The 27506-nt window shown below is 37.5% G+C and overlaps 1 protein-coding gene across 1 annotated transcript in view; it reads left to right on the top strand.

The window, feature by feature from the left end:
- Positions 1–27506, top strand: part of Sntb2 (syntrophin beta 2) — a 99973-nt gene that overhangs the window by 32906 nt on the left and 39561 nt on the right. The window contains exon 2 of the mRNA XM_020175320.2: positions 24474–24687. Coding sequence (XP_020030909.1) covers positions 24474–24687 — 214 coding nt within the window. The remainder of the gene's footprint in view (positions 1–24473; positions 24688–27506) is intronic.

The following is a 27506-nucleotide window of genomic DNA, read 5'->3' as shown; positions in this document are numbered from 1 at the left end:
TTCCTTTTGTGGTACTGGGGTTTGAACTCAGGGTCTCACACTTGCTAGGCAGGCACTCCACTACTTGAGCCACTGCACCAGCCCGTTTTTTGTGTTGGATATTTTCGAGATAGGGTCTCACAAACTATTTACTGGGGCTGGCCCTCAAACCACAATTCTCCTGATTTGTGCCTCCTGAGTAACTGAGATTGCAGGCGTGAGCCACCAAAGCCCAGCACTGTAGGGTTTTAATGATAATTTTCTATTTTTCTCATTCCTGTCACACTTATTAACTGGAATTCTGAAGAAAGAGCTGACCCTTCTCCCCTGTTTTTTAAATCCAATTATTCATTTATTATGAGTATGAATTCATAGATATGTTTTTTAACATTTAATTAAGAAAGCTAATAAAACATTATCATTGAATAGTTATTGATGTGAGCTGAGCAAAATAGTACACTACAGCTTAACATTCAATAGTTGATTTTTGTTAACTCTGACAGTTCTCAGTTTACTCCAGCTAAATTCTTTGGTCATGGGTTATGTAAGAATGAATAGGGAAAGAATATGAACACATCTTTGTCTTTTCTCCTCTTCCTGAACTCAGTTAATTCTGCCAGTTTGGTCAGAAAATTCCTTATGACAACAAAAGTCTGGCAGTTACTAAATAGCAATTCTTTTGTACAATTAAAAAATTACAAAGTGTTTAAAGACATGGAAACTTGGATGGCATTCTTATTCCTCAGTGGTGACTCTAGATGTTCAGGATGCAGTGGTTGCTGACCCTTTGAACACAGCTATTGTGCTGGGTTAATATCGTGTTTCCGTCTGTAGTTTATCAGTTGGGATGCTGATCTAAAACAAGCCATCCGGTTTATCCAGCTAGTCCAGGACATACCCACTTAGGGGGAAAAAAAAGCACAGATAAGGATTTCCTTACGCTTAAACTGCTAGAATTTTGTTCTTTAGTGGAAAAACATTTTATTAAGTATTTTTATAGGTACTCTTTAGTTATTTCATTTTGTTTGCTGTTACATTCAGTTACGTGTAATGTTTTATTTATAGCTCTATATCATTTATTATGTCTTGGCTTATAATTTCTTTCTTTTTTAATTGGTGGAACTGGGATTTGAAGTCAGGGCTTCACACTTGTAAAGTAGATGCTCTACCATTTGAACCACATCTCCAGCCCATTTTGGTCTGATTATTTTGGAGATGGAGGTCTCAGTGAACTATTTGCCTGGGCTGGCCTTGAACTTTGATCCTCCTGATCTCAGCTTCCTAAGTAGCTAGGATTACAGATGTGAACCATCAGCACCCAGCAGCCTTATAATTTCTATTTTATTAGTTAGCCTGTTTTGGGGATACATACCTTTCCTTCCTTCCTCACCTTAACAAACTTGAGGACAAAATCTGTGTATCAAACATTTTAAATATCCCACATGATTTGTTGATAATAGGCAACATTATGTTTTAGGTTTCTTGAGGGGGGTTATTTTTTTGAGTCAGGGCTTGTGTATAGCCTAGGCTGGCCTTAAACTCACAATTCTCCTGCCTCCGCCACCTGAGTTTAAGAATAAAATCTTATTTTATTATTTGTTTCTTGCTAGATATGATGGCACACATCTGTAATCCCAGCACTAAGAGGCTGGCTGAGGAGGATCACAGGTTTGAGGCCAGCCTGTACTACACAGTGAGACCTGGTACCAAAATAACAAAATAAAACAACAACAACAAAAAATACTCCTTTTATTATTTATACTAGAAATAGATCAAAACCTATACATTATAGACTTGTGAGCAAAGGACTCTCTTTACTTAGAAAAGAAAGTTTGAAATTCAATATTCACTTCTCACAGTAAGATTTCTTTTTTTTTTTTTTTTTTTTGTGCAGTACTGGGGTTTGAACTCAGTGCCTGTACCACCAGCCCTTTTTTTTTTGTGATAGGTTTTTCTGAGATAGGGTCTTGTGAACTATTTGCCTGGACTGGCTTTGACCCACAATCCTGATCTCTGCCTCCTGAGTAGGTCTGAGTGAGCCGCCACACCCAGTGAGATTGCTTTTTTTTTTTTTTCCTAGTGGTACTAGGATTTGGAATTCACGGTCCCTCACTACCAAACGCTCTACCACTTGAGCCACTTTCTTCTACCTATGGCTCCTGGACCACCATCCTCCTACCTATGTCTTTTGCATAGCTGGGACCCCAGGCACATGCTACAAAACTGGCTTGTTTGTTGAGATGGAGGCTCCCTAACTTTTTGCTTTGGCCTCAGATAAGTTTGCATTTTTATGTCAGCTGCTCACCTATAAGCCATGTGTTTAAACTGATGATAGTTTATTAAGAAAATAATTAATTGGCAGAATAGTTTTCCTCCAATGGCAGATTTAATAGAAAATTTGACTGAGTTAACCTCAACAAAGAGCTGGGCATGGGGCTTACATCTGTAATCCCAACACAAGGGAGGCTGAGGCAGGAGGACTGAGAATGTGAAGCCGGCCTGGGCTACAGTGAGTGTAGTGTGAGGCCAGCCTGGGCTATATAATGAGACCCTATCTCAATAAACAAAACAACACCAAGAAAATAAAAAACCTCAACAAAGAAAATCTTAACATTCGAAATTGATGTGCTAACCTTCAGTATGTGGAGAGAGTGACCATATTCAATACATACATAATTAATAAGGTCCCTTTATCCAAATATTTGCAAAATTCCTTTATCTAGAACAATCACAATTTGTTATTTTTGTTTTGTTTTGTTTTGAGTCAGGGTCTTACTGTGGAGTGCAGGCTGGCCTTGAACTCTTGATCCTCTTGCTTCCACTTCCTAGGATTGCAGGCATATACCACCATGCTTGCTATTACTGACAGTCTTTAACTGGATTGTATTACTTATTGCATAAATATTTCTCACAGTTTTGTCAGGATAGGGAAATTAGGCTGTAAAAATATATCTGTATTTGTGACAGAATCTTTCATAAGCCATCTAATCAATATTCACTGTGCATCTTCTGTGTGTTCCTGATCCCTGTTCTCATCCCTTTATCAGTGCACTGTCAAATTTTGACCAGCATATAAAATTTGTTGCTACAACTAAGTATGCATATTACTATGTTGATATCAGATGGAGTGCAGTACACCTTTCTCTAAGAGATTAGAAACAAACATAATGTCAAGAGTCATAGGGCACCAGTGGCTCCTGCCTGTAAGTCCTAGCTACTTGGAAGGAAGACTGAGATCTGGGAAGATCAGGTTTGAGGCCAGCCAGAAAAATAGTTCCAGAGTCCCTCATCTCCAAAATAACCAGACCAAACTGTACTAGAGGTGTGACTCAAGTGATAAGAGTGTCTGCTTTGCAAACACAAAGCACTCAGTTCAAACCCCAGCCCTACCAATAATAATAAAATAGAAATAAAATAAAAATAAATAGAAAGTATATTCTTGGTCTCAAATGGCCCCATATAAACTGCCATACTGCCAAATCATTTTGAAGTGTGACTTAAGAGCAAAGTGAATGAACCATGAGTAAATAGTGTGGAGGTGTTGTAATTATTGTTGACTTTTATAGTATCTTGTGTTTTAATCCCGTCAATGCACCATTGGTGAAGTGGAATAGATGGACAAAACAGAAACTGTGACATATGACTAGTGCCAGGATAGTGATATTAGAGTGCCAGGAAAACTCTGTATCTATATAAATGAGGAAGGTAGTGTGCTCTCAAAAGTTTTTTTGGGCTGAGGATGTGGCTCAAGTTATAGAGCACCTACCTAGCAAGTACAAAACCCTGAATTCAGACTCCAGTACTGCCAAAAAAAAGAAAAAGAAAAGATTTGATCAAACTTTGTCTTTTTGTAAAAGGGGAAACCAAAGACAATTAACTTGATGTCTTTGTGGAAATGCTTTAATTACCATCTCCAGGTATTCATCAGTGTTACACAATAATCTCATTCTGTAGATTATTTATGTTTAGTGCTATCCTTCAGGACCTGTTAAAGAGTTTACTTTTGCAGTTAGGTTTATTTTATCTTCCTAGTTACTCAGTAAAGTTGTGTTAAGGTTAGTATTAGAATTTTATAGGCTATAAATTTTGGTTAAAAAGTGAAATTATCTGTCCAAAATAGAAAGTTTATTATTGGCAGAACTGAAATTCAAATCTGAATGTGTTTTAATTTCAAATCTTAGATTCTGGGATGTGGGTGTAGCTTAGTGGTAGAGCTCCTGTCTAGCATAAGCAAGGCTTTGTGTTCCATCACCACGACTGTAAAAAGAATCTGAGATTTTGTCCACTATACTATAGTCCCTTGACTATACTATGTGTATTAATTGTACCAATACACATATACACTGATACTCAGCCTGCAACAACCAAGTGCAAGCCTCTATACCTTTTATACATTGTCTCATTTAATTCCCACAATAACTCTTAGGATAGCACTTTGCTTACAACTGAGGAAACTGAGGCTCAGAGGCAATCTTCAGACCTCCCAACAGGTAAATGGTAATATCAAAACTTGAATTGAGATTTGTTTGAATGTAAAGTTGTTGCTCTGCATTTATACCTTAATAATTTTACAAAAAAATCCAAATGGTATCAATTATAGGTTAATGCATATTCATTGTAGGATGTGAAATATAGATCTAAGGCAACTCCATACTGATATTTCTTTAGTATTTATTGATAGTGACTCCCCACCATTGGTTATATTGATTCTTCTCTTGAATCTATTCCTGAAATTACACCTTCCTCTCTCCCTCCCTCCCTTCTTTCCTTCCTTCCTTCTTCCCTCTCTTCCTCCTTCCCTCCCTCCCTCCCTTCTTCCTTCCCTCCCTCCTTCCTTTCCTTTTTCTTTCCTGTTTTCCTTTCCTGGTTTCCTTCCCTTCTTTTCCCTTCTCTTTCCTTTCCTTTCTTCCTTTCTGTCTTTCTCCACCATCCCCACCCCCCTACCCCCAGAGATCCAGAGCAGGTTATTGTGCTTGCACAGGCTAGACAGGTGCTACGCCATTGAACTATATCCCCCACCCTTGGTCCTTGGTTTTTTTGAGGCAGGGTCTCACTACATGGCCCAGGCTGATCTTGCACTTGAAAGCTTCCTGCCTCTGCCTCCTGAATGCTGGGATTATACAGGCATGCCACCACAGCCAGCTCTGAAATTGTTTTTCTAACCAGTTTTTTTTTTTCTTTTTTATTTGATGGGATGTATTTAAAGGTTAACTGTAGGGCTGGTGATGTGGCTCAAGTGGGAATCTCTGAGTTCAATCACAAGTAACCCCTACCAAAGGCTTAACTTTATTATAATATATTACAAACACATGCTTATGAAAAAAAGTTCAAATCTAAAGTAGAAGTCACTATAATAGCATTCACAAATATAACCAGTTTTAAGAAACTTGGCATATTTTCTTCAACTCTTTATGAACATACTTTTCTCTACATAATTTTTTTTCTTTTATTCATTTATGCATACAATGTTTGGGTCATTTCTCCCCCCTTCTACATAATTTTATTACATTTAAAACTGAGAGCTTTCAACTTGGCAGCAACTCTGATACCCTTAGTTTTATAGTGTATAAATCATTTGATGAGGTGTTTTTTTTGTTTGTTTTGTTTTGTTTGCAGTACTGGGACTTGAACTCAGGGCCTTCACCTTGAGCCACTCCGCCAACCCTTTTTATGATGGGTATTTTTGAGATAGGGTCTCTTGAACTGTTTGCCCAGGCTGACTTCGAACCACAATCCTCCTGATCTCTGCCTCCTGAGTAGCTAGGATTACAGGTGTGAGCCACCAGTGCCTGGCTTGTTGAGGTTTTGGGAATCTGATAGAGTTTGTGATTTTCAAAAAACTAAACTGTACTTTAATATTTCAGCAGGAGACCAAAAAGCAATACAAATGATTCCTAACCAAACTTTCTTAATACTGCCTTTTCACTGTTTCTGCTTTAATGAAGATGAAATAAAAAATCTTTTAAGCTGGGCATAGGGTACATGTCTGAAATCCTAGTCCCAGACTAAGACAGGAGATTCTCAAGTTCAAGGCCATTCTGGGCCACAGTCAGACCCTGTCTCAAAAAAAAACTTTTCTTTTTGTGTGTCAATTGTTTTCTCATATGCTTTGTGTATTTTAGAGTAAGCAGAAAGTTATGAAACAAATTGGAACATTGTTTCACAGAAAGCAATACTTCTTTTTAGAGAAAGAAGTACAAAGAATAGAACTGACTATATAAAGAAATATGACATAGAAAATTAATGTCTTAATACTAAAAGAAAAATATATAACTTGATTGTGCATATGCAGTATCTCCCAGTTTTTAATTATATAAAGAATTTTTTTAAAAACAAGCATATTTATTGTATGGAAGTTTTCACAGGCAAAGTTGCTGGTAGCTGTCTTACAAAAATATCTAAAAATGAAAACCTAAGATGTTTTTTAAAAATATTCTATTGCAGTTTGAGGAAACATTTCCAAAGAAAAACACTTTAAATTCATTTAAGAAATATTTACTTTATAAATAACCCACAACTTCTTGGCCATAACAGATTAGTAGTTAAGGAAGTCTACCAAGGAGAAATTACACAGTAAACAGTCCAAAGTCCCACATCATTTCAATCTAGCTTGTTTATCTATGTGTATGTATGTATGTGTTGTGTGTGAAAACTAGTACTTTTATATCAGTGTAATAGATATCCATGTTAGAATTCAATTGAGACCTAAAAAGTATCTTTTTTTTTTTTTTTGCCAGTTTGCATAAACTCATTTAAAAAGGCCATAATTTTTAAATTCTGAAATTTTAATCACTGGGGAAAAATTTCAGAGCTAACTTGCTTCTGGTTTATTTGGACTTATTTTACTGTAGCTCAGAGGTTTAAAAAGGCGAAAGATTTATACGATCTGAAGAAAAACCAGAATATTAGCTTAGAAGTTTAGAAAACTTAAGTTCTCCTTGTCATCCCAGTAGTAATTTGAGATCTTCAAAAGGGATACTTTATGTACGTTTATTGAGTTGGCCAGGACTTTTGATAGAAATTAAGAAGGAAAGATGGGCAATAAACTGAATTGAAAATCCCAAGACCTACATAAATCACAGTTATTTTTTTAAAACCAGAAATTGTTGAAGTCACATCTTAAAAACACACAGGCTACTTCTGAGGACAAGCTTGGTTTCTTTGTTGTGGACTTTCTCTCCCAGGTATCTGGCAAGAAGAAACTAACTGTGATCACAGAGTTAAATATTAAGGCAAAAATGGGAATTAAGTAGGATTTTGGAAGTGGTGGTTAGATACGAGTTCTGGTGACTGTCCTGTAACTCCTCACTGTTGTAATATCACAAATACTTCACCTAGTCCTTCAGGCAAAAAAAAAAATAGAGAGACATGTATTTCCTCTTTTGAAAAAGAAAATAACATCCTGCATTTGTTGAGACAGATCAAGATTGGGTGGGCATTTGGACAATTTTTCACCTATTAAAAAAGTAAGAGATTGTTTTATATAAGATTTCTTCATGTTGACATGACCTGGATGGATATGCTGGAGGGAGTGTAAAATGATGTTTGGGAAGCAATTTGTCAATATTTATCATGTGCCTTAAGTATTCCTTTGACCCAATAATTTCTCCCTGTAAAACATGTTCATTGTAGCAACATTTAAACTAAGTACTCAATAGTTAGAGAATGCCCAAGTAAATTATGATAAACACACATGGAATGCTATATGGTTATTTTAAAATGATGCTTTAGAAGAGTTTATATAACATGATGGAATTAGGAATTTTTGCATGTATTATTTTTCCTCAGCATTTTCAGTTTAATTATTTGGGAAGAAAGGATGAGGCCAAGAAAGGATGAAGCCAACTGAGAATGTTAATGGCTATATTGAAACAGCTGATAAGGGAGGGAATAAGAACAGAGAATGGAGAAGTAGAGAAAGTGTATATGGTATAGATTGTTTCTGATGAGTGGTAGGAATGTCTTAGTCAGTTTTAACTATAAAATGTATAATGGGTGTCGTCCACATTTTTGTTTATTTTCTGGGTCTAGAACTATCTTGAACAAAACATCTTAAATAGCATTTCAAAACCCATGTAGTGTACATCCATGTGATAGAAATAGCATCGAGTGATATCTAAGTATTAGCCTGTGTGACTGTCTTTCAGAACAGTGAGTTTTTCTCAATAGCCTTCACACAGACAGAGAAAGGTAGAGTTTTTTTTGTTGTTGTTGTTTTTAGAGACTTTAATCACTACAAATGCCCTTGAGGATATCTCTGAGAGTCCCAGAAATAGGACCTAGGGGAAAAAAGAAGTAAAAGGAAAGAAAGAGGGAAAAAACAAAAAAAAAACCTGGCACAAATATGATAACTTCAAATTGTTGTTTCCCCAAGGTCAATAATAGTAGCAGGAATTTTTTTCTCCCTCAAAGCATTTTTATTAGCATACATTGGTTACATAAAGGGAAAGAACCAGGAATTTACTTCTCTGCTTTCAGGCCTATAATGAGGAAATTTCTCTGCCTGACTAATATTAGGGATGTGTCAGCTGCTGTAACTGTTATTTCAAATATCCTGGAATTGTGAGTTTGAACCCACTAGCTAATACTTTTATAACTTTTCTTGAGGTGCATGGATGCAGTCTAATTGGATATATAGAATTAGTGGTTTATCCCTGTTGGATCTTAGTATGTTGCTACTGTGTTTGCATTAGGATTAATAGAAGTAGAATTTGAGATGTGCTCTAGAAAAGGGGTAAGATTTGGACACCTGGAAACAAAGAAACAAGGGAATGAATGCCAATAAAGATAGCTGGGAATGGTCAGAATATACCTTTCTGCAAGTACTTCAGTCAGTTGCAGTGGCCTGTGCTTATGCTTGAAATTCGTTGGGGGTTTTCCTGTGAAAACAGTTTAAGTAGTAAGATATACAGGGAGGATAGAAGAGTAAAATTTGTTGAAAAGATGAACTTACACAAAAAATTTTGGAATCCCCCCACTTTTTGCGGCACTGGGTTTTAACTCAGTGCCTCATGATTGCTAGGCAGGTGCTCTACCTCATGAACCACAACTTCAGCCCTTTTTTGCTTTTAGTTATTTTTGATAGGGTCTTGGATTTTTACTGGGAGCTGGCTAACTGCAGTCCTCCTACCTACGTACATCCTCCTGCATAGCTGAGATCAACCCCATCCAGCTTATGCAGTCCTGGGTTTTGAACTCAAGGCCTACACTTTGAACCACTCCACTAGTCCTTTTTTGTGATGAGTGTTTTTGAGATAAGGTCTCTCTGTTTGCCCAGGCTGGCTTCGAACCACAATCCTCCTGATCTCTGCCTCCCTAATAGCTAGGATTATAGGCATGAACTACCAGTGCCAGTTGGAGATGGGTTCTTGCTAACTTTTTGCCCAGGTCTTAAAATGCTATCCTCCAGATCTTTAACTTCTGAGGAGCTGGGATTATAGGCATGCACCACCACACTCAGCTTGGACTGCATTCTTTAGGTAATAGGAAATCATAGAGGCTCTTTGAATAGGGAATAACCTGGCATTAGTTGCCAGGCTTCAGAATAGTTGGGCTTCAGGATGATCAACCTGGCAGCCTTGTCTGGAGGAATGAGAGAGGAACAACTGGGCAAGGAGATCAATTAAGAGGTCATTTACAGACACAAAGGGATAAGTATTATATGATTCCACCTAAGTGAGATGCTTAGAATAGTCAAGTTCATAGAGATAGAAAGTGGAATGCCAGGGACTAGGGGAAGGAAGGAACACAGAGTTAATGTTTCATGAGGACAGAGTATCAGTTTGGAAAAATGAAAAAGTTTGGAGATGAGTAGAGGTGATGGTTGCATGACAGTGTGAATGTACTTCATGCCACTGAATTGTACATGTTTAAAAAGGTTAAAATGGGACCAGGCATGGTGGCACAAGTTTATAATCCCAGGTGCTTCAGAGGGACAGGCAGGAGAATTTCAAGTTCAAGGCAAAGTTGGCAAGACCCTATCTCAAAAACAAAATACAAACAAAAGGGCTGGGTATATGGCTCAAGTGGTAGAATTCTTAAGACTGGGTTCAGTCCCCAGTACTACAAAAAAAAGGGGGGGGATTAAAATGGTAATTTTTTAAATGTATATATTTCATGACAATTCCAAGAAAAAAAAAAGACGATTATAATAATTGAAGTGATCCAGAGACATACTAGCAATAGGAATTGAGGGGAGGGAGTAAGCTAGATCATAATCTCAGGGATGGGGAGGGGTAGTCTGGCACCTGATGAGACCTAATGCCAGAAAGTAGCTCCAAGTTCTCTTAAATGAGTATGAGAATCAATCACCCAGGCAGCCTTTAATAAAATACAGATTATTGTCCTTTACATCACACCATACTACTGGTTTAATCCTGAGTTGCTAGAAAGATACTGATATGCTAATCTTAATAACTAGAACAGTGGGCAGAGGATGAAGGCAGTAAGGATAATGAAGATTAATTCACATTTAGATATGTTGAAAGGATCAGGATGGCACCCAGTTAGAAGGAATTGGGGCCAACAAGAGATAATGGCTCTAGGGCTGGCAGAGTGGCTCAAGTGGTAAAGCACCTGCCTAGCAAGTATGAGAGGTCCTGAGTTCAAACCCCATTACCAACAAAAAAAAAAAAGAGAGAAAGAAAGAGATAATGGCTCTAGAGTTCTAGTTAGATCTAGAGTCTAGCATTCAAAATTGCCAGGGATAAGAGGATAAAATGAAAAGAAGATGCTATAATCAGAGCCTTGGAGACACCTACATTGTAGGAATAAGAGGTCTTCCATTTACCCCCTCCAGGAGGCTGCCTTGGTCTTTGGGGGTTTTTTTGTTTGTTTGTTTCTGTTTTTTTGGCAGTACTGGGGTTTAAACTCAGGGCTCATGCTTTAGTGGCAGGCTCTACCACTTGAACCACACCCCAGTCCATTATTGTGTTGGGTACTTTCAAGATAGGGTATTTTTACAAACTATTTGCCCAGGCTGGCTTTGAACCAAGATTTTTCCTGATCTCTGCCTTCTGAGTAGCTAGGGTTACAGGTATGAGCCACTGACATCCAGCTATCTTCAGTTTTTATTGTTGGACCAGTGAAGAACCCAACAGATCACTGGAGGGAAGAGAAGAGGAAAATGAGGTTGAAGCATTTATCCTCTGGGGTCCTAATCTATAAGGTCACCTCAGTTTAGCTGAATTAACTAATGATCACTGCTTCTCAAGTCAGTCTGTACAGGGCCCTCTTTTTCTGAGTCTGGTAGCAGTTTCCTCAACTAGTCCCTTCAGTCCTAGGTGTAGGCATAGCTACTGTTCATAGTTCTGCAGTACCACCCTATCTTCTTTGTGGTTTCCCCTGTTCTTTGCCTTCAGCTTTATAAATTGGCCCTTTATTAAATCCTAAACCATCTGTCCCCTCCAGGGACCCTATCTGAGACAGTGATCTGATCCAGTTTCATGGCTTTAAATATTAACCCTATGCTGATAGTTCCCAAATTTATGTCTTCAGCCTAGACTCACTTCCTGGGCTGCAGAGTCTCATCTAGCTTCCTGCTAGGTTTGATTGTCTAATGTGTGTCTCACATTCCTAATCTCTCCTCCTAAACCTGTCAGTGGCAACTCTGCCTTTCCAATTGTGAAGGACAAAAATCGTGAAATGGTTCTTGACTCCTCTCTTTTTGTCTCTCCCATTAGCCAATCTGTCAGGACATCTAAGTAGATACACTTGCCTTAGAGTCATAGAACCCAACCACTTCTCACCAGCTGCACTCTTAGCACCCTGCCATCATCCGTCACCTTTGATAACCTCCCTATTGATCTTATTTCTTCTGCCCTTACCCTGTTTCACTGTTTTCAACACAGCAGTCACTCCTCTGTTGAACACCTACCAGTGGCTTCTCACTTCAGAATAAAAGCCAAAGTGTTTACAATGACCTAAAAAGTCCTATACAATTTAATTCTCACTTCCATTACCTTTGTGACCCCACTTTCTACTCTGCCCCCCTCACTTACCCTGCTCCTGTAGTATTGAATTTCCCTACTACTTTAATACTGTATCGTCTCAGCTGAAATGCTTCTCCAAATATCTGCCTCACCAACTCCATCATCTCCTTCAAGTCTTTGTTTAACCCTTCTTAATTAGACTTACATGAATCGCAGTATTTAAAATTGCAAACTGACCCCCTTTTCAGCACTCCTTATCTCCTTTCCCTTACTGTGTTTCCTTTTTCTATAACATTTAACATCTAATATATTATTATATAAGTTAGCCATTTTTATTTACTTAATTAAAAAAATTTTTTTGCTGTACTGGGATTTGAACTCAGGGCCTCCACCTTAATCCACTCTACCATCCCTTTTTTTTGTGATGGGTTTTCCAAGATAGGTCTTAGAAACTATTTGCCTGGGCTGGCTTCAAACCATGATCCTCCTGTTCTCTGCCTCCTGAGTAGCTATAATTACAGGCGTGAGCCACCAACACCCAGCCTCATTTTTAAAATTTTTGTACTCATCTGCTGAAAACATTTGTGTACAGGCTTTTGTATGAACATGTTTTCACTTTTTTAAATATCATTTACTTATTACATTTTAGAGTTGGGGATTTTTTGCTATTTTTCTTTTGTTTTGGTGGGACTGGGGTTCAAACTCAGGGTTTTGTAAGTACTTGCAAAGCAGGCACTGTACCACTTGAACCACACCTCCAACCCATGTTGCTCTGGTTATTTTGGGGATGGGGTCTTGAGAGCCACCAGCACCTGGGGTTTTTTTTTTTGTTGTTGTTGTTGTGTTGGTTTGTTCTTACATGTTTTGTTCACTGGTGTATTATTCTAAGTGACTAAAACAGATCCTTGTACATGGTAAGGTCTCAGAAAATTAGTGAATGTAACTGTGTACCTTTAAAATGAAGAGGCTAGGCATGGGTAGCTCACACCTGGAATCCCAGCATATATCAGGATTTCATGGTTCAATGCCAGTCAAGGCAAAAAGTTAGGAAGACACCCATCTCAACTAACAAGCCAGGCATGGTGGTTCACAACAGGAATCTCAGCTATGTTGGAGGCATAGGTAGGAGGATTGTTGTTCAAGCCCATCCCTGGGCAAGAAATTCAAGACCCTATCTGAAAAATAACCTAAAGTAAAAAGGGCTGAATGTGTTTGTTCAAGTGGTAGAGCACTTGCCTAGCAAGCACAAAGCCTTAAGTTGAAACCCCAGTACCACCAAAAAATAATAACAATAATAAATAAATAAATAAAAATTAAGAGGTAGAATGAGAAGTTGGTAGTATATGCTTATAATTCCAGCACTTGAGAGGCTGAGGCAAGAGGATCTCAAGTACAAAGTCAGCCAGGGCTACATAGCAAAACACTGTCCCAAAACAAAACAGAACAAAACAAAAATAAATAAAATGAACACAGGTAGAGAAATCAGAGGAACTCTAAATACTTTCAGGTTAACATCACCAAGCCCAAGAATGCAGTCTAATCAAACCCCCAATGGCAAGGAGACTTGAGCTAAAAGTCTCTTGCAATTTGAAGATATAAAAGGCTTTTTATTTAAAGTAAAACAATTCCTCTCTAATGTTTTTGGTGGCCATCCATCAGAGCACTGATTTGGGGGAGGAGCTTGGGATGAATCTCTGGGAGAATACTTTAACAGTGATGTCGGCATAAAACATTCCTGCACAGAATGCAAAGCTACATCTTCCACCCTTGGGATTACCCAGAAACACACTTGCTTGCAAAAGCAGGGTGAGTAATGGCACTTCACATTGTGTCACTAACTTAGTTTTACCTGTTCTCATAGTAAAAGAATACCAGTGGAGCTAAGAAAGTGATACGAGAAATAAAGAGAAACTAATGATTATATGAGAATGATTTTTACAAGAGAAAGTGATTGATTCGCTCAAATAGGTATATTTTAAGCCATAAACTGTATCTGCAAAAAAGGAACCTCTGGGTAAGCTTTAATAAGCTATATAATCAGCATTTGTCTTAAAATCAGATGCTGCCTAATGTCTCAGACATGAACTCCTTGTAACCTTAGTCATTAGAGCTTGGGATTCAGTAAGAATCAGTGGGATCTTGGATTCTAACCAGTGCGTCATAGTTTTTTGAAGGCTGAAATAAGATTTCAGTTTATGGTGGTTCCACATTTAAAGTTTGAACAAGGCTTCAGAATAAAGTTTTCCTCTATTTCTTAAGTAAGTTTTTAAAAATAATATAGACATTAAGTTCCAAATATGTAATTATACTTTTAAAGTCACATGTAAGCCTATACTTATATAAGCACTTTGATATTTTGATGAAAATCCTTGTAGACATCTCAGTTATGTAAACCTACTGTACAAGGTATTGTACACATGCACAGCACAGGTATGTTTATGACATTCTAAAAAGGAGAGGGGGGTTATAGTGATGCTTTCAGAATAGGGGGAAGTTCCTTTTACCTTTTTTTTTTTTTTTTTTTTTTGCTGTGCTGAGGATGGAACTCTCTTGGCAAGAACTCTAACCTTGAGCTACATCCCAATACTGCCCCTTTCACTTTAATAAGTGTGATCAGTGCATATAAGAAATACCTAATTAGACAAACATCAGTGTTTAATTATTTTGAAGATGATCTTTAACTATGAGGAAAAAAATGAAATATATCAGAGGTTCTGAGTTGAGCCAAAAGGCAGGTAGGGTGTAATGGCTTTAGTTATCCAGCCAGGCATTTACGTTAAAGCATTGTGGCAGTTGGGTAGGTCTTACTGCAGGACTAAAACAGAATATTATTAACTTTCCATCTTTCCCACATGTCAGGTAAATTAGAAATAGATGTCAATTTATTTCTATTTAACCATCAGAGATGGCTACTTTGATGGGGGTACAGGCTATATTGGCATCAATTCAGGTGAAACCTATTGCTCTTTTAAGAAGGTAATCAGTAGGTGTTTTAGTATGTGTAGGAATCAGATTAGAGATGCTTCTTCTAAGTAGATCATTAAGGGTTCTTTTCTAATCACTATAATTTTCAGGAATACTAATTTTTTTCTTTTTTTTTTGGTAGTTACTGGGGAGTTGAACTCAGGACCTCGTGCTTACTAGGCAGATGTTCTACCACTTGAGCCTCTCGACCTACTCATCATTTATTTTCACCCAGTTGGTAACCCAGTAGTTGATATAATGTCTTAAATGTTCAAAATGCATGTTTCTGCCATTGGCAGCAACTGGAAACCTTAGGAATTTCTGCCAAGTTCTTGTGATCTAATCCTCTCTTGAAAGCACAAAGCTAAAGTGTGTATTGAAAAGCCTGAGTCAGCTGCTCAAGAGATGTACTGACTGCACCCCTGCTCATTTTTCTAGTATGAAGAAAATCTCCTTGGTGACCTGAAACAGCTAGCTTTTTCTTTCTCCACCCAAAAACACACACAACTATGTAGAGAGAGCACACACATACATAATAAGTACATACACTATATCTAAATGCTAGCATTAATAATATTTCCTAGTATTATGCTTAATTTAATAGCTTGTAAGAAAATAGCTTCAGGGCTGGAGGCATAGCTAATGCTGTCGAGTGCCTGCTGAGCAAGCTCAAAGCCCCAAGTTCAAAGCTCCATACCACCAAAAAAGAAAATAGCTTCATTTCTTCTACTGATTACTGTTAAAATTTAAATTTTCCCCTTAACCTTTAAGTCAGAAGGAAAAATAAAGGCATTTATTATTTATTGAATGTTTACTATATGCCTAGAATTTTTATTTGTTTAGTGTTACTCTCATTTTTTTGGATGAAAATCTAAGAACACTCAAGTGAGGTCACATATCTTTGGAGTAGCAAGCCCCTTTAGAATTTGAACCATATCTGATTCCAAAGGTGCCACCATTATGTTGTAGAGCTGTCAGCTGTTCATAAAAGTCTATTATTAAGGAAAGAAGTGGAAAAAGAAAAGATAAACACTCATCCATATTACTGAACAAAACAAGGTAGAGAACATAAGCTAATGCTTCTTATACTATCATTGTGTGAAATATATGTACATGTATAGATGCACAAATGTGTGTCTGTTTTTACATATGCTTAGCGTAGCTAGAATCTCTCTAGATGATCACACAATGATTGCCTTCAGAGATGGAAACTGGGCAGCTAGAACTTTGTACTTTTATTATAAAAATCTTTTATATCTTCTTTTTAGTTTTAAGTGTATGTATAGATTGATTATCTCTCATCCAAAACTCCAAAATCTAAAACTTTTTGAGAACAAATGTGACACCACAAGTGGAAAATTCCATACCTGACTTCATGTGCTAGTCAAAACACAGATATGCTATAACTGTTGTATAAATTACCTTGAACCTATGTGTGTGATGTGTATCTGAAATATAAATGAATTTTTTTTAGATATGGGTTTCATTTCCAATATGTCTCATTATGTATATGCAGATATTCCAAAATCTGAAAGCCTGGCTGCCAAGCATTTCAGATAAGTGATACTGAATCTATCTTACCTTTTCAAAAGAGGTTTTTGGGTTTGTTTGTAGTGCTAGGGATGGAACCCATGGCCTGCACATGCTAGGTAAGCACTGTATAACTGAGTTATATCCCTAGCAAGAAATTATTTTAAAAAAGGCCAGGCACTGGTAGCTCACACCTGTAATGTTAGCTGCTTGGAAGGCTGAGATCAGTAGGGTCATGGTTCGAGGCCAGCCTGGGCAAAGAGTTTGAGAGACTCTCATCTCCAAAATAACCAGAACAAAATGGACTAGAGATATGACTCGACCGTAGAGCTCCCTCTTTGCAAGTGTGAAGCCTTGACTTCAAAACCGTAATCCCATCAAAGAAAGAAAGGAAGGAAGAAATAAAGAATTTTAAAGACTACATAGAGAGTTTTTAGAAACGTATCTGATTATTTTTAAGATTTACTCACCAAGATTTACTTTGGTAGTAAAAGTTACATGGGGTAATAAGACTTCTAAATCTATAGAGTATTATTATTAGTTATCACAATATTTATGATGATCTTTTTAGTTAATTCCTGTGATGCTGCTCTAATGACCTATCATTGGAATCTGAAAGGAAGGTAAAATACAAATATATGCCCACTATAGGGGAGCTAATATAGCAACCTTAAAACAACAGAGGTCACTATGGGAAGGTGACTGGGAAGTAGTGAAGAGGTCTGGTAGAGATGAATCAGTTCGGGTTGTAATATACATGTGCATGGAAGCAATGCTGGGAATCTCTCTGTATAGCTATCCATATCTCAAACTAGCAAAAACTCTATGTCTTTCTTATTATTGCTTATGTCTTCTCTTCAGCAAAATTGGAGAAGAGGGCAGAACATGTTCTGCCTGGAAGCAAGGCGGGAAGGGGGAGAAATGGCCCAAACAATGTATGCATGTATAAATAAATGAATAAAAAAAAAGAGAGAGTGTTAAAAGACAAAAAAATACGAATATAATCTGTATTGATGTTCTTATTGGTCTTAAGAACCTTCAGTTTATCAAGTTTTTAAAAAAAGAACACCATGCCTCAAAAGTGACATTCCAGTCATGACTGAAGTAAAAGAAGTATTTTATGATTCCTAAAACTGATCATAAAAGTTTCCTTATCTACTAAAAACTATATTTTAATTTTGTGTTACACTAAAGAGTATGTTTAAAAAGCAAGGCTATCAATCCTTATCTTGAATATACTTTATTCTTGCACATTTTTCAGAAATGTAATGATTCTTTTTTTTTTTTTTTGTAGTTTGTTTATTTAGTTTAACTTTACATTTAGTTCTCTTTTTTTTTTTTATTCATTTATTCACATGTGCATACATCGTTTGGGTCATTTCTCCTCCCTGCCCCCCCCCCATCCCACCCTCTTCCCTCCACCCCGCCTCACTTCCAGGCAGAACCTGTTCTGCCCTTATATCTAATTTTGTTGAAGAGAAGGCATAAGCATAGTAAGAAAGACAAAGTGTTTTTGCTAGTTGAGATAAGGACAGCTATTCAGAGAGATTCCTAGCATTGCTTCCATGTACAAATATGTTATAACCCAAGTTGATTCATCTCTAACTGATCTTTACACTGGTTCCTGATCCCTTTCTCATGTTGACCTCTGTCGCTTTAAGGTTTCTGTATTAGTTCCTCTGGAGTGGGGACATCAAACACTTTCATGTTTTGGATTTTCAAACTATTCCTATATCTCCCGTATGTGCTTTCCCTTTGTCATGTGATCCAAGTCCAACAACATTGTTGTATTTATTTGCCCTAGATCTAAAGTCCACATATGAGGGAGAACATATGATTTTTGGTCTTCTGAGCCTGGCTAACCTCGCTCAGAATGATGTTCTCCAGTTCCATCCATTTACTTGCAAATGATAAGATTACATTCTGCTTCATTGCTGAGTAAAATTCCATTGTGTATAAATACCACATTTTCTTGATCCATTCGTCAGTAGTGGGGCATCTTGGTTGCTTCCATAACTTGGGTATTGTGAATAGCACTGCAATAAACATTGGTGTGCAGGTGCCTTTGGAGTGACCCGTGTTGCATTCCTTTGGGTATATCCCCAGGAGTGGGATTGCTGGATTATATGGCAGATCTGTGTTTAGATTTTTAAGAAGCCTCCAAATTTTTTTCCAGAGTGGTTGCACTGGCTTGCGTTCCCACCAGCAGTGTACAAGGGTTCCTTTTCCCCACATCCTCACCAACACCTGTTGGTGGTGGTGTTTCTTATGATGGCTATTCTAACAGGAGTAAGTTGGAATCTTAGTGTGGTTTTGATTTGCATTTCCTTTATGGATAGAGATGGTGAGAATTTTATCATGTGGTTTTTGGCCATTTAAATTTCTTCTTTTGAGAAAATTCTGTTTAGTTCAGTTGCCCATTTCTTTATTGGTTCATTGATTTTTGGGAGAGTTTAGTTTTTTGAATTCCCTATATATTCTGGCTATCTGTCCTTTGTCTGGTGTGTAGCTGGCAAATATTTTCTCCCACTCTGTGGGTGGTCTCTTCAGTTTAGAGACCATTTCTTTTGTTGTGTGAAGCTTTTTAATTTTATGAAGTCCCATTTGTCCATTCTTTCTCTTAGTTGCTGAGCTGCTGGGGTTCTATTGAGGAAGTCCTTGCCTATACCTATTAGTTCCAGAGTGTTTCCTGCTCCTTCCTGTACTAACTTCAGAGTTTTGGGTCTGATATTAAGGTCCTTGATCCATTTTGAGTTGATACTAGTACAGAGTGATAAACATGGATCTAGTTTCAGTTTCTTGCAGACAGACAACCACTTTTCCCAGCAACATTTGTTGAAGAGACTGTCTTTTCTCCATTGTATATTTTTGGCATCTTTGTCAAAAATAAGGTGGGTATAATTGTGTGGATTCATATCCAGGTCCTCTATTCTGTTCCACTGGTCTTCATGTCTGTTTTTGTGCCAGTACCATGCTGTTTTTATTGCTATTGCTTTGTAATATAGTTTGAAGTCTGGTATTGTGATACCTCCAGCATTGCTCTTTTTGCTGAGTATTGCCTTGGCTATTCACAGTCACTTGTGTTTCCAAATGAACTTTAGGGTAGATTTTTCAATCTCTGTGATAAAAGTCATCGGGATTTTGATAGGAATTGCATTAAACACGTAGATTGCTTTTGGTAATATAGCTATTTTTACTATGTTGAGTCTACCAATCCATGAGCATGGGAGATTTTTCCATCTTCTGTAGTCTTCCTCGATCTCTTCAGGGGTTTGTAGCTATCCTTGTAGAGGTCATTCACATCCTTTGTTAAGTTTACTCCTAGGTATTTGATTTTTTTTTGAGGCTATTGTAAATGGAATTGTTTCCATATATTCCTTCTCAGTTTGTTCGTTGTTGGTGTATAGAAAAGCTAATAGTCCTTGTAAGTTGATTTTGTATCCTGCCACCTTGCTGTAGCTGTTTATGGTGTCTAGGAGTTTTTGGGTAAAGTTTTTTGGGTCTTTAAGGTACAGGATCATATTGTCTGCAAAAAGGGATATTTTGACAGTTTCTTTACCTATTTGCATTCCTTTTATTTCTTTTTCTTGCCTAATTGCTCTGGCTAGGAATTCCAGTACCATGTTGAATAGCAGTGGGGATAGTGGGCACCCTTGTCTCGTTCCTGGTTTTAGGGGAAATGGTTTCAGTTTTTCACCATTAAGTATGATGTTAGCTACAGGTTTATCATATATAGCCTTTACAATGTTGAGGTACATTCCTTCTATTCCTAGTTTTCTTAGAGCTTTTATCATGAAATGGTGTTGGAACTTGTTGAAGGCCTTTTCTGCATCTGTTGAGATGATCAAGTGGTTTTTGTCTTTACTTCTATTAATGTGCTGTACTACATTTATAGATTTGTGTATGTTGAACCACACCTGAATCCCTGGGATGAAGCCGACTTGGTCATGGTGGATGATCTTTCTGATGTGTTGTTGGATTCAGTTTGCCATTATTTTATTTAGGATTTTTGCATCAATGTTCATTAAGGAAACTGGCCTATAGTTATCCTTTTTGGAGGTGTTTTTGTCTGGTTTTGGAATGAGAGTAATATTGGCTTCATAAAATGAGTTAGGTAGTGTTCCTTCCCTTTCTGTTTTGTGGAACAATTGAAGGAGGGTTGGTATTAGTTCTTCTTTAAACATCTGATAGAATTCAGCATAGAATCCACCAGATCCTGGACTTTTCTTATTTGTGAGACTCTATTGCTGCTTCAGTTTCATTTTGTGTTACAGATCTATTCAGGTGACTAATATCCTCTTGGTTCAGTTTTGGATGGTCATAAGTATCTAGAAGTCTGTCAATTTCTTCAAGATTTTCAAATTTATTGGAATATAGGTTCTCAAAGTAGTCTCTGATGATTTCCTGGATTTCTGTGGTGTTTGTTATCTTCCCTTTTGCATTTCTGATTTTATTGATTTAGCTTTTTTTCTCTCCTCATTTTAGTCAGATTTGCCAGGGGTCTGTCAATCTTGTTTATTTTTTCTAAGAACCAGCTTTTTGTTTCATTGATTCTTTGTATGGTTTTTCTTTGTTTGTTTGTTTCTGTTTCATTGATTTCAGCCCTTATTTTTATTATTTCTGTCCTTCTGCTTGTTTTGGGATTTGTTTGTTCTTGTTTTTCTAGGATTTTGAGATGTAGCATCAGGTCATTGATTTGAGATCTCTCTGACCTTTTAATATATTCACTCATGGCTATAAACTTTCCTCTTAGAAATGCCTTTGCTGTGTCTCATAGGTTCTGGTAGGTCATATTTTCTTTTTCATTAACTTCCAGGAACCTTTTAATTTCCTCTTTTATTTTATCAATGACCCATTGATCATTGAGCAATGTGTTGTTTAGCTTCCAATTGTTTGCATGTTTTTTACTGTTGTTTTTGTTGTTGAGTTCTAGTTTTAATAATTGTGATCAGATAGAATGCATGGGATTATTAATTTGCTGAGGCTTGCTTTGTGCCTTAAGATATGATCAATTTTGGAGATGGTTCCGTGAGCTGCTGAGAAGAATGTATATTGTGCAGAAGTTGGATGAAATATTCTGTAGCCATCAGCTAGGTTCATTTGATCTATGGTGTGATTTAGTTCTAGAATTTCTTTATCGATTTTTTGTTTGGATGACCTATCTATTGATGATAGGGGAGTATTAAGGTCTCCCTCTACCACTGTGTTGGAGTCTATATGTTTTTAGGTCCTGAAGAGTATGTTTGATGAAATTGGGTGCATTGACGTTGGGTGCATATACACTGATAATTGTTACTTCCTTTTGGTGTATTTCCCCTTTAATTAGTATGGAGTGTCCTTCTTTATCTCATTTGATCAATGTAAGTTTGAAGTCTACTGTGTCCAAAATAAGTATTGCTACCCCTGCCTGTTTTCAGGGGCCATTGGCTTGGTAAATCTTCTCCCAGCCTTTCACCCTCAGCCAGTGCTTGTTTCTGTCAATGAGATAGGTCTCCTGTAGGCAGCAGATTGCTGGATCTTCCTTTTTAATCCAGTTTGCCAATCAGTGTCTTTTGATGGTGGAATTAAGTCCATTGACATTCAGTGTTAGTATTGATATGTATGTGGAGATTCCTGTCATTTAGTTGTCTTTGTTGTTTAAGGGTTTGATTGTATCCAACTAATCAGTGTTACTCTCTACTTTCTTGCCTTTTCTTCTCCTGTGATTTGATACTGCCTGACCTTTCACAGTTTTGTTTGCTTTCACTTTCTGTGTGCAGAATTCCTTGAAGAATCTTTTATAGTAGTGGCTTGGTGGTCATATATTGATTTAGTTTCTGCTTATCATGGAAGACTTTTATTGCTCCATCTATTTTGAATGATAGTTTTGTTAGGTAGAGTATCCTAGGGTTGAAGTTATTTTCATTCAATGCCTGGAAGACCTCACTCCATGCCCTTCTTGCTTTTAAGGTTTCCATTGAGAAACCTTAAAACATACCTTTGTATGTTATTTGTTTTTTCTCTCTTACAGTCTTCAGTATTCTTTCTCTATTCTCTGTGCTTCTTGTTTTAATGATAATATGTCATGGGGTAGTTCTATTTTGGTCAAGTCTGTTTGGTGTCATGGAGGCTTCCTGTACCTGAATGGGCATAGTTTTTTCTAGATTTGGGAAATTTTCTGTTATTATTTTGTTGAATATATTACAAATTCCTTTTGCTTGTACCTCTTCTTCTTCTTCAATGTCCATGATTCTCAGGTCTGGTCTTTTGATGGAGTTGGTGAGTTCTTGCATATTCCTTTCACAGGTTTTGAGTTGTCTGACTAATAGCTCTTCAGTTTTTCCTTTAATTTCCATTTCATCTTCAAGTTCTGAGATTCTGTCTTCTGCTTGTTCTAGTCTTCTGGAGTGGCCTTCCATTTTGTTTTGTACTTCTGTTTCATTCTTTTTTCTGAGGTTTTCCATATCATGGGTCACTTCCTCTTTAATATTGTCAATTTTTGTCTTTAATTCATTTATCTCTCTATTTATAGTGTTCTCTGTTTCACTCTGGTGTTAATTTAGGGCTCCTGTGAGTTCATTCATTTGTTTTTGTGTTTTCTCATATTCTTTATTTTTGTTGTCTTGGAATTTTTTGAGTGCCTCCTGTATGTTTTGGTTGACCATGTGTAATAACATCTCTATGAAGTTCTCATAGATAACTTACAGGATTTCTTCTTTCAGGGTGTTCTTGTGGGCTTCGTTGGGTTCCTTGGTATAGTTTATCTTTGTTTTGTTGGAGTCTGGATCTGGGTATCCATTTTCTTCATTTCTTTTGAATCCTGTACTAATTTATTTTTGGGGGGAGAATAGTTTCCATCCCTTTTTTGTCTTCCCATCATTCCACTTTATACTGTTTCTGTCCCTGGTCTATGTGTAATTTAGTATTAGCTAACTTACAATAGTAAAACTAACAAAACCAAGAAAGAAAGAGAAAAAAGAAAAAGAAAGAAAAAAATGGAGAACTGAAGAAATCAACAGGGGGAGATGGTGGACAATCAAACAGTGAACAAGACAAACAAACACTTAAAAAAAAAAAATTCCCGTTTCAGGAACAGTAGAATTTCAGTCTTAGTCATTCTGGTGTTACTCCTTTAGCATCCAGTCCTGTTTGTCTGCATCTCCTAGGCAGGTTTAGAGCCGGCGTCTGGAGGTGCTGGAGCCCTCCTGTTTTCTCAGTGTAAAGTGGCGTGGAGAAACTTTTTACAGGCTGGGGGTTCAGGGTTTCAGAGTTTTGTTTCTTTTTTGGTTTTTTATTTGCCAAGTGTGGCTCTAGCAGGAAAGTATTCTGTTTGGTCTGCTGAAGGCTGGCAGGTGGGCGGGCAGCGGGCTGGCGGGGCAGAGGCCTGGTGGGCCAGCAGGCGGGCATCAGTGGCATGGGGGTGGCAGCCTGCCTGTTTTTTCAGTGTATTGTGGCATGGAGCAGACTTCCACAGGCTAGGGGTTCAGGGTGCTGAAGTTTCAGCTCTCCCTGGTGCTTTACCTCAGCCAAGTGTGTCTCTAGCGTCTCAGCAAGGTCCCAGATTCAAAGTTCTCGTTGTCTGCGTCTGTGTCCTAGTCACCATTTTTGTAATGATTCTTACTTAGCTCTCTTTCCTCTGTTACTAAACTGAGCATTCCTTCAGAGCAGGAAGGATCCATGCCTAATTTGCCCTTATGTCCTTAAAGACTAAACTGATATCTGGTAGATAAAGATAGCCTTGAGTGCCAATAGAGTTAGTTGAATTGAACTAAAAATACTTATCCTGTATAGTATAGAGAAGAGAGAGAGAGAGAATATATATCTTTCAGGTATTTGAAGGGTTCTCATGTGAGAAGTGAAGTTTCAGTAGACAGTCAATGAGTGGAAGCATCAAGACAGTTATAAATGCTAAGAACTATCTGAAGTGACATAGTGTGTCTCAGAACGGCACTGACTATTTTAAGGAGATTCATGGCTCTTGGACTTTGTTTTTGTACTTTGTTCTAGATATTCCATGTATATGAGTTATTTTTGTTTTCATTTTTCATTGGAAATGAAAATACTAACCTCTTCTTTGATTTTTGTTCATAGTCAAGTTCATCCGAGAAGTAACACCATATATCAAGAAGCCATCCTTAGTATCAGATCTGCCATGGGAGGGTGCAGCTCCCCAGTCACCAAGCTTTAGTGGCAATGAGGACTCTGGCTCTCCAAAACACCAGAACAGCACCAAGGACAGGAAGGTCATCCCTCTCAAAATGTGCTTCGCTGCTAGAAACCTAAGCATGCCAGATCTGGAAAACAGGTGAGCTGTACCTAACACAGACATCCTATTTTGAGCTTTACAGAGTAAAGGACTTCCTGCAATATTACTTGACTGTCTGTTAAATAAATTACACAGAGGAAAATGTCAATTTGAAATGAGAGATTGATTTTGGAAGTTGTATTATTTACATTGTCTCACATACATGTGTGTGCGTGTATGTATATACATGTTTAATATGCATACAATTAATATATATAATTATAATTATATAGAATATGAAAAAATTTGGACAGACACACAAGAATCTGTTGATGGTAGTTACCCCCTGGGAAGTGAAATGAGAGTAGAGTAGTAGGAAAACAGAGGTTTCTTTTCTACTCTTCATTTTATACCTTTTTGTAGTGTTATTGCTACTTTTTACTACCATGAATATGCATTACTTTTGAACTGGGAAAAAAAAAAGTTTTGTTTGTTTTGTTTTGTTTTGTTTTGTTTTTTGAGATGGGGTTTCACTCTGTTGCCTAGGCTGGCCTTTAAACTCATAAGCTCATGAACTCCTGTGGCTCACACCTGTAATCCTAGCTACTCAGCAGGCAGAGACCAGGAGGATCATAGTTCGAAACCAGCCTGGGCAAATAGTTCTGGAGACTGTCTCAAGAAAGCCACCACATAAAAGGCCTGGTGGAGTGATTCAAGGTGTAGGCCCTGAATTCAAACTCTAGTACTGCAAAAAAAAAAAAAAAAAAAAATCTTCCTGCCTCAGCCTCCCAAGTAGCTGGGAATAAACTTCATGCCACAATGCCTGGTTTAGGACAAAAATTCTAAATGTTGCATTTATAAGGAAATTTCTCTCTCTCTCTTTTTGGGATTGAATCCAGAGTCTTGCAGGAAATGTCTTATATATTGTGGATTGTGTTAAGTGTCAGAGATCTGCATTATAGATCTGGCTGTATCAGCTAGCAATGTGACCCTGCCATGTTAGCTTTTCTTTTTTTTTTTTTTTTTTTAAGAAAAGTTTTAAATATTTAATATAGAACTGACAAGTGACACATACTCATCATTGGATGTTTAGCTGTGAAAAAATAACCAGAAAAATTCTAAGAAAATGATATATTCCTCAAAGACTTGTTCTCTTTGTATTGATCAAATTCATTTTCAGAGACCAGGGTAGAGACCTGCTCATAAATCAGACTGTCTGATAACCCATTCCAAAGTACTCTCTTTTTTCTGTTGTCTTGGTATTTTGCTATACCAATTAGTAGGCAAGAAGAAGGGAGGGAAGGAAAAATATTTATTGAGTACCTACAATGTTCTGTTCTGGGCATTCACTATGCTTTCATTCATCTAGTTCATATAGAAACCCTGTGAAGTGTATCTGTGGTGTTTAAATCTTACAGATTAGGAAACTGATGCTCAGTAAAGTTATTATGGAAATGAAATTGCCCAAGGATACCCAGCTAGTAAGCACCTTCTCCAGGAATCAACATGGGTCTGACTTTAAAGCCTTGTCTTTCTGCCTTACTGCACATATGTGGGCCTCAATTAGGACTTTAATATTTTTTTTCTGTGTCAGGTTAATTGTAATAATCACATTCTACTTCTAGACACACAGTTTCTACCTTTGCAGGAGTCTGTCTTAACCAGTTCAGTGTTCACAAATAATTCAACTGAACTCATTTCTTCTGAGAACTGAAATTATTTGGTCCCAGTTCCAAAGGGGACAGACACCTTTTTTTCTGCAGATGGGATTTAGGTTGTTTACACAAGACATCCCACATACTGCATTGGACAACATGGTGGCCAAAAACCTGCCATGAGTAGGAACCATACACTTCAGATTGCACGGCTAAGCTTGCATGTGTAACATGTTTCAGAGCACATATTTGGTCATTAATTCTTTTTAAAAATATTTTAATAAGCATATATTAATTATGCAAAGGGGCTTCATTATGATAATTCCATACATGCACACAGTGTACTTTGATCAAATTTATCTCCCCTATTACTCTTCCTCATCCCCCTCCCCTCCCATGTTAGCTTTTCTTGACCTAAGTTTTCTCTTTTACAAAATGAAAGAGTTGGATTGGTTAAGTTCTAATTTCCCTTCTAGTTCTATAACCATTTGTGTTTTGTGACTTTGTTTACATTAATTCTGTGAAAAGGAATTGGTAGACCTAATGTTAGGTCAGAGACTGTGGGGGATCTTTTTAAAAACTTGTCCAAGAACATAGTTAAAGGGAGGCTTTTTGTAAAGTGCTTTCATTGTTATGGTCTCTTCTGATCTGAATGCACAGCCAGGTGCCTAAGCAGAGTGCAATGGAACACAGAAGACAGCAAGAAACTGAATAACCTTCTTGGGCATTTAAGGGCATAGAAACATTAAAACATCTGTTTGGAGTATGTTATGTGCTCTGCTGGAAACAGCTGAGCTCTACAATCCGACAGTCCTTGTTTTGAAGCCCCATTAGATCACCTGCTCAAAGTCAGGCTCTGAGAAAGTCCCTTTAGCTTCATACATCACCATGTCCTCATCTGTAAAGCGGGGATAATAATACTTAGTACAGAGTGCTGATTAAATGAGATAATATGTGTGAAGCCTCTTGCACAGAGCCAAACACATAGTACGTTCTCAAGGATATTAGCTTAAAAAGTCTTAACTGAAGCTAGGTGCTGTTGGTTCATGCCTGGAATCCTAGCTACTTGGGAGGCTGAGATCAGGAGGATCACAGTTTCAGGCCAGCCTGAGAAAATAGTTTGTGAGAGTCCCCATCTCCAAAATAACCTGAGCAAAATGGACTGGAGGTGTGGTTCAAGTGATAGAGCACTAAACCCTGAGTTCAAATCCTAGTTTCACTAAA

Source organism: Castor canadensis, chromosome 15, assembly GCF_047511655.1.
Source record: "Castor canadensis chromosome 15, mCasCan1.hap1v2, whole genome shotgun sequence".
Lineage (NCBI taxonomy): Eukaryota > Metazoa > Chordata > Mammalia > Rodentia > Castoridae > Castor > Castor canadensis.
The sequence above is the reverse complement of the archived record's forward strand: the minus strand, read 5'-3'. Positions and strand labels throughout refer to the sequence as shown.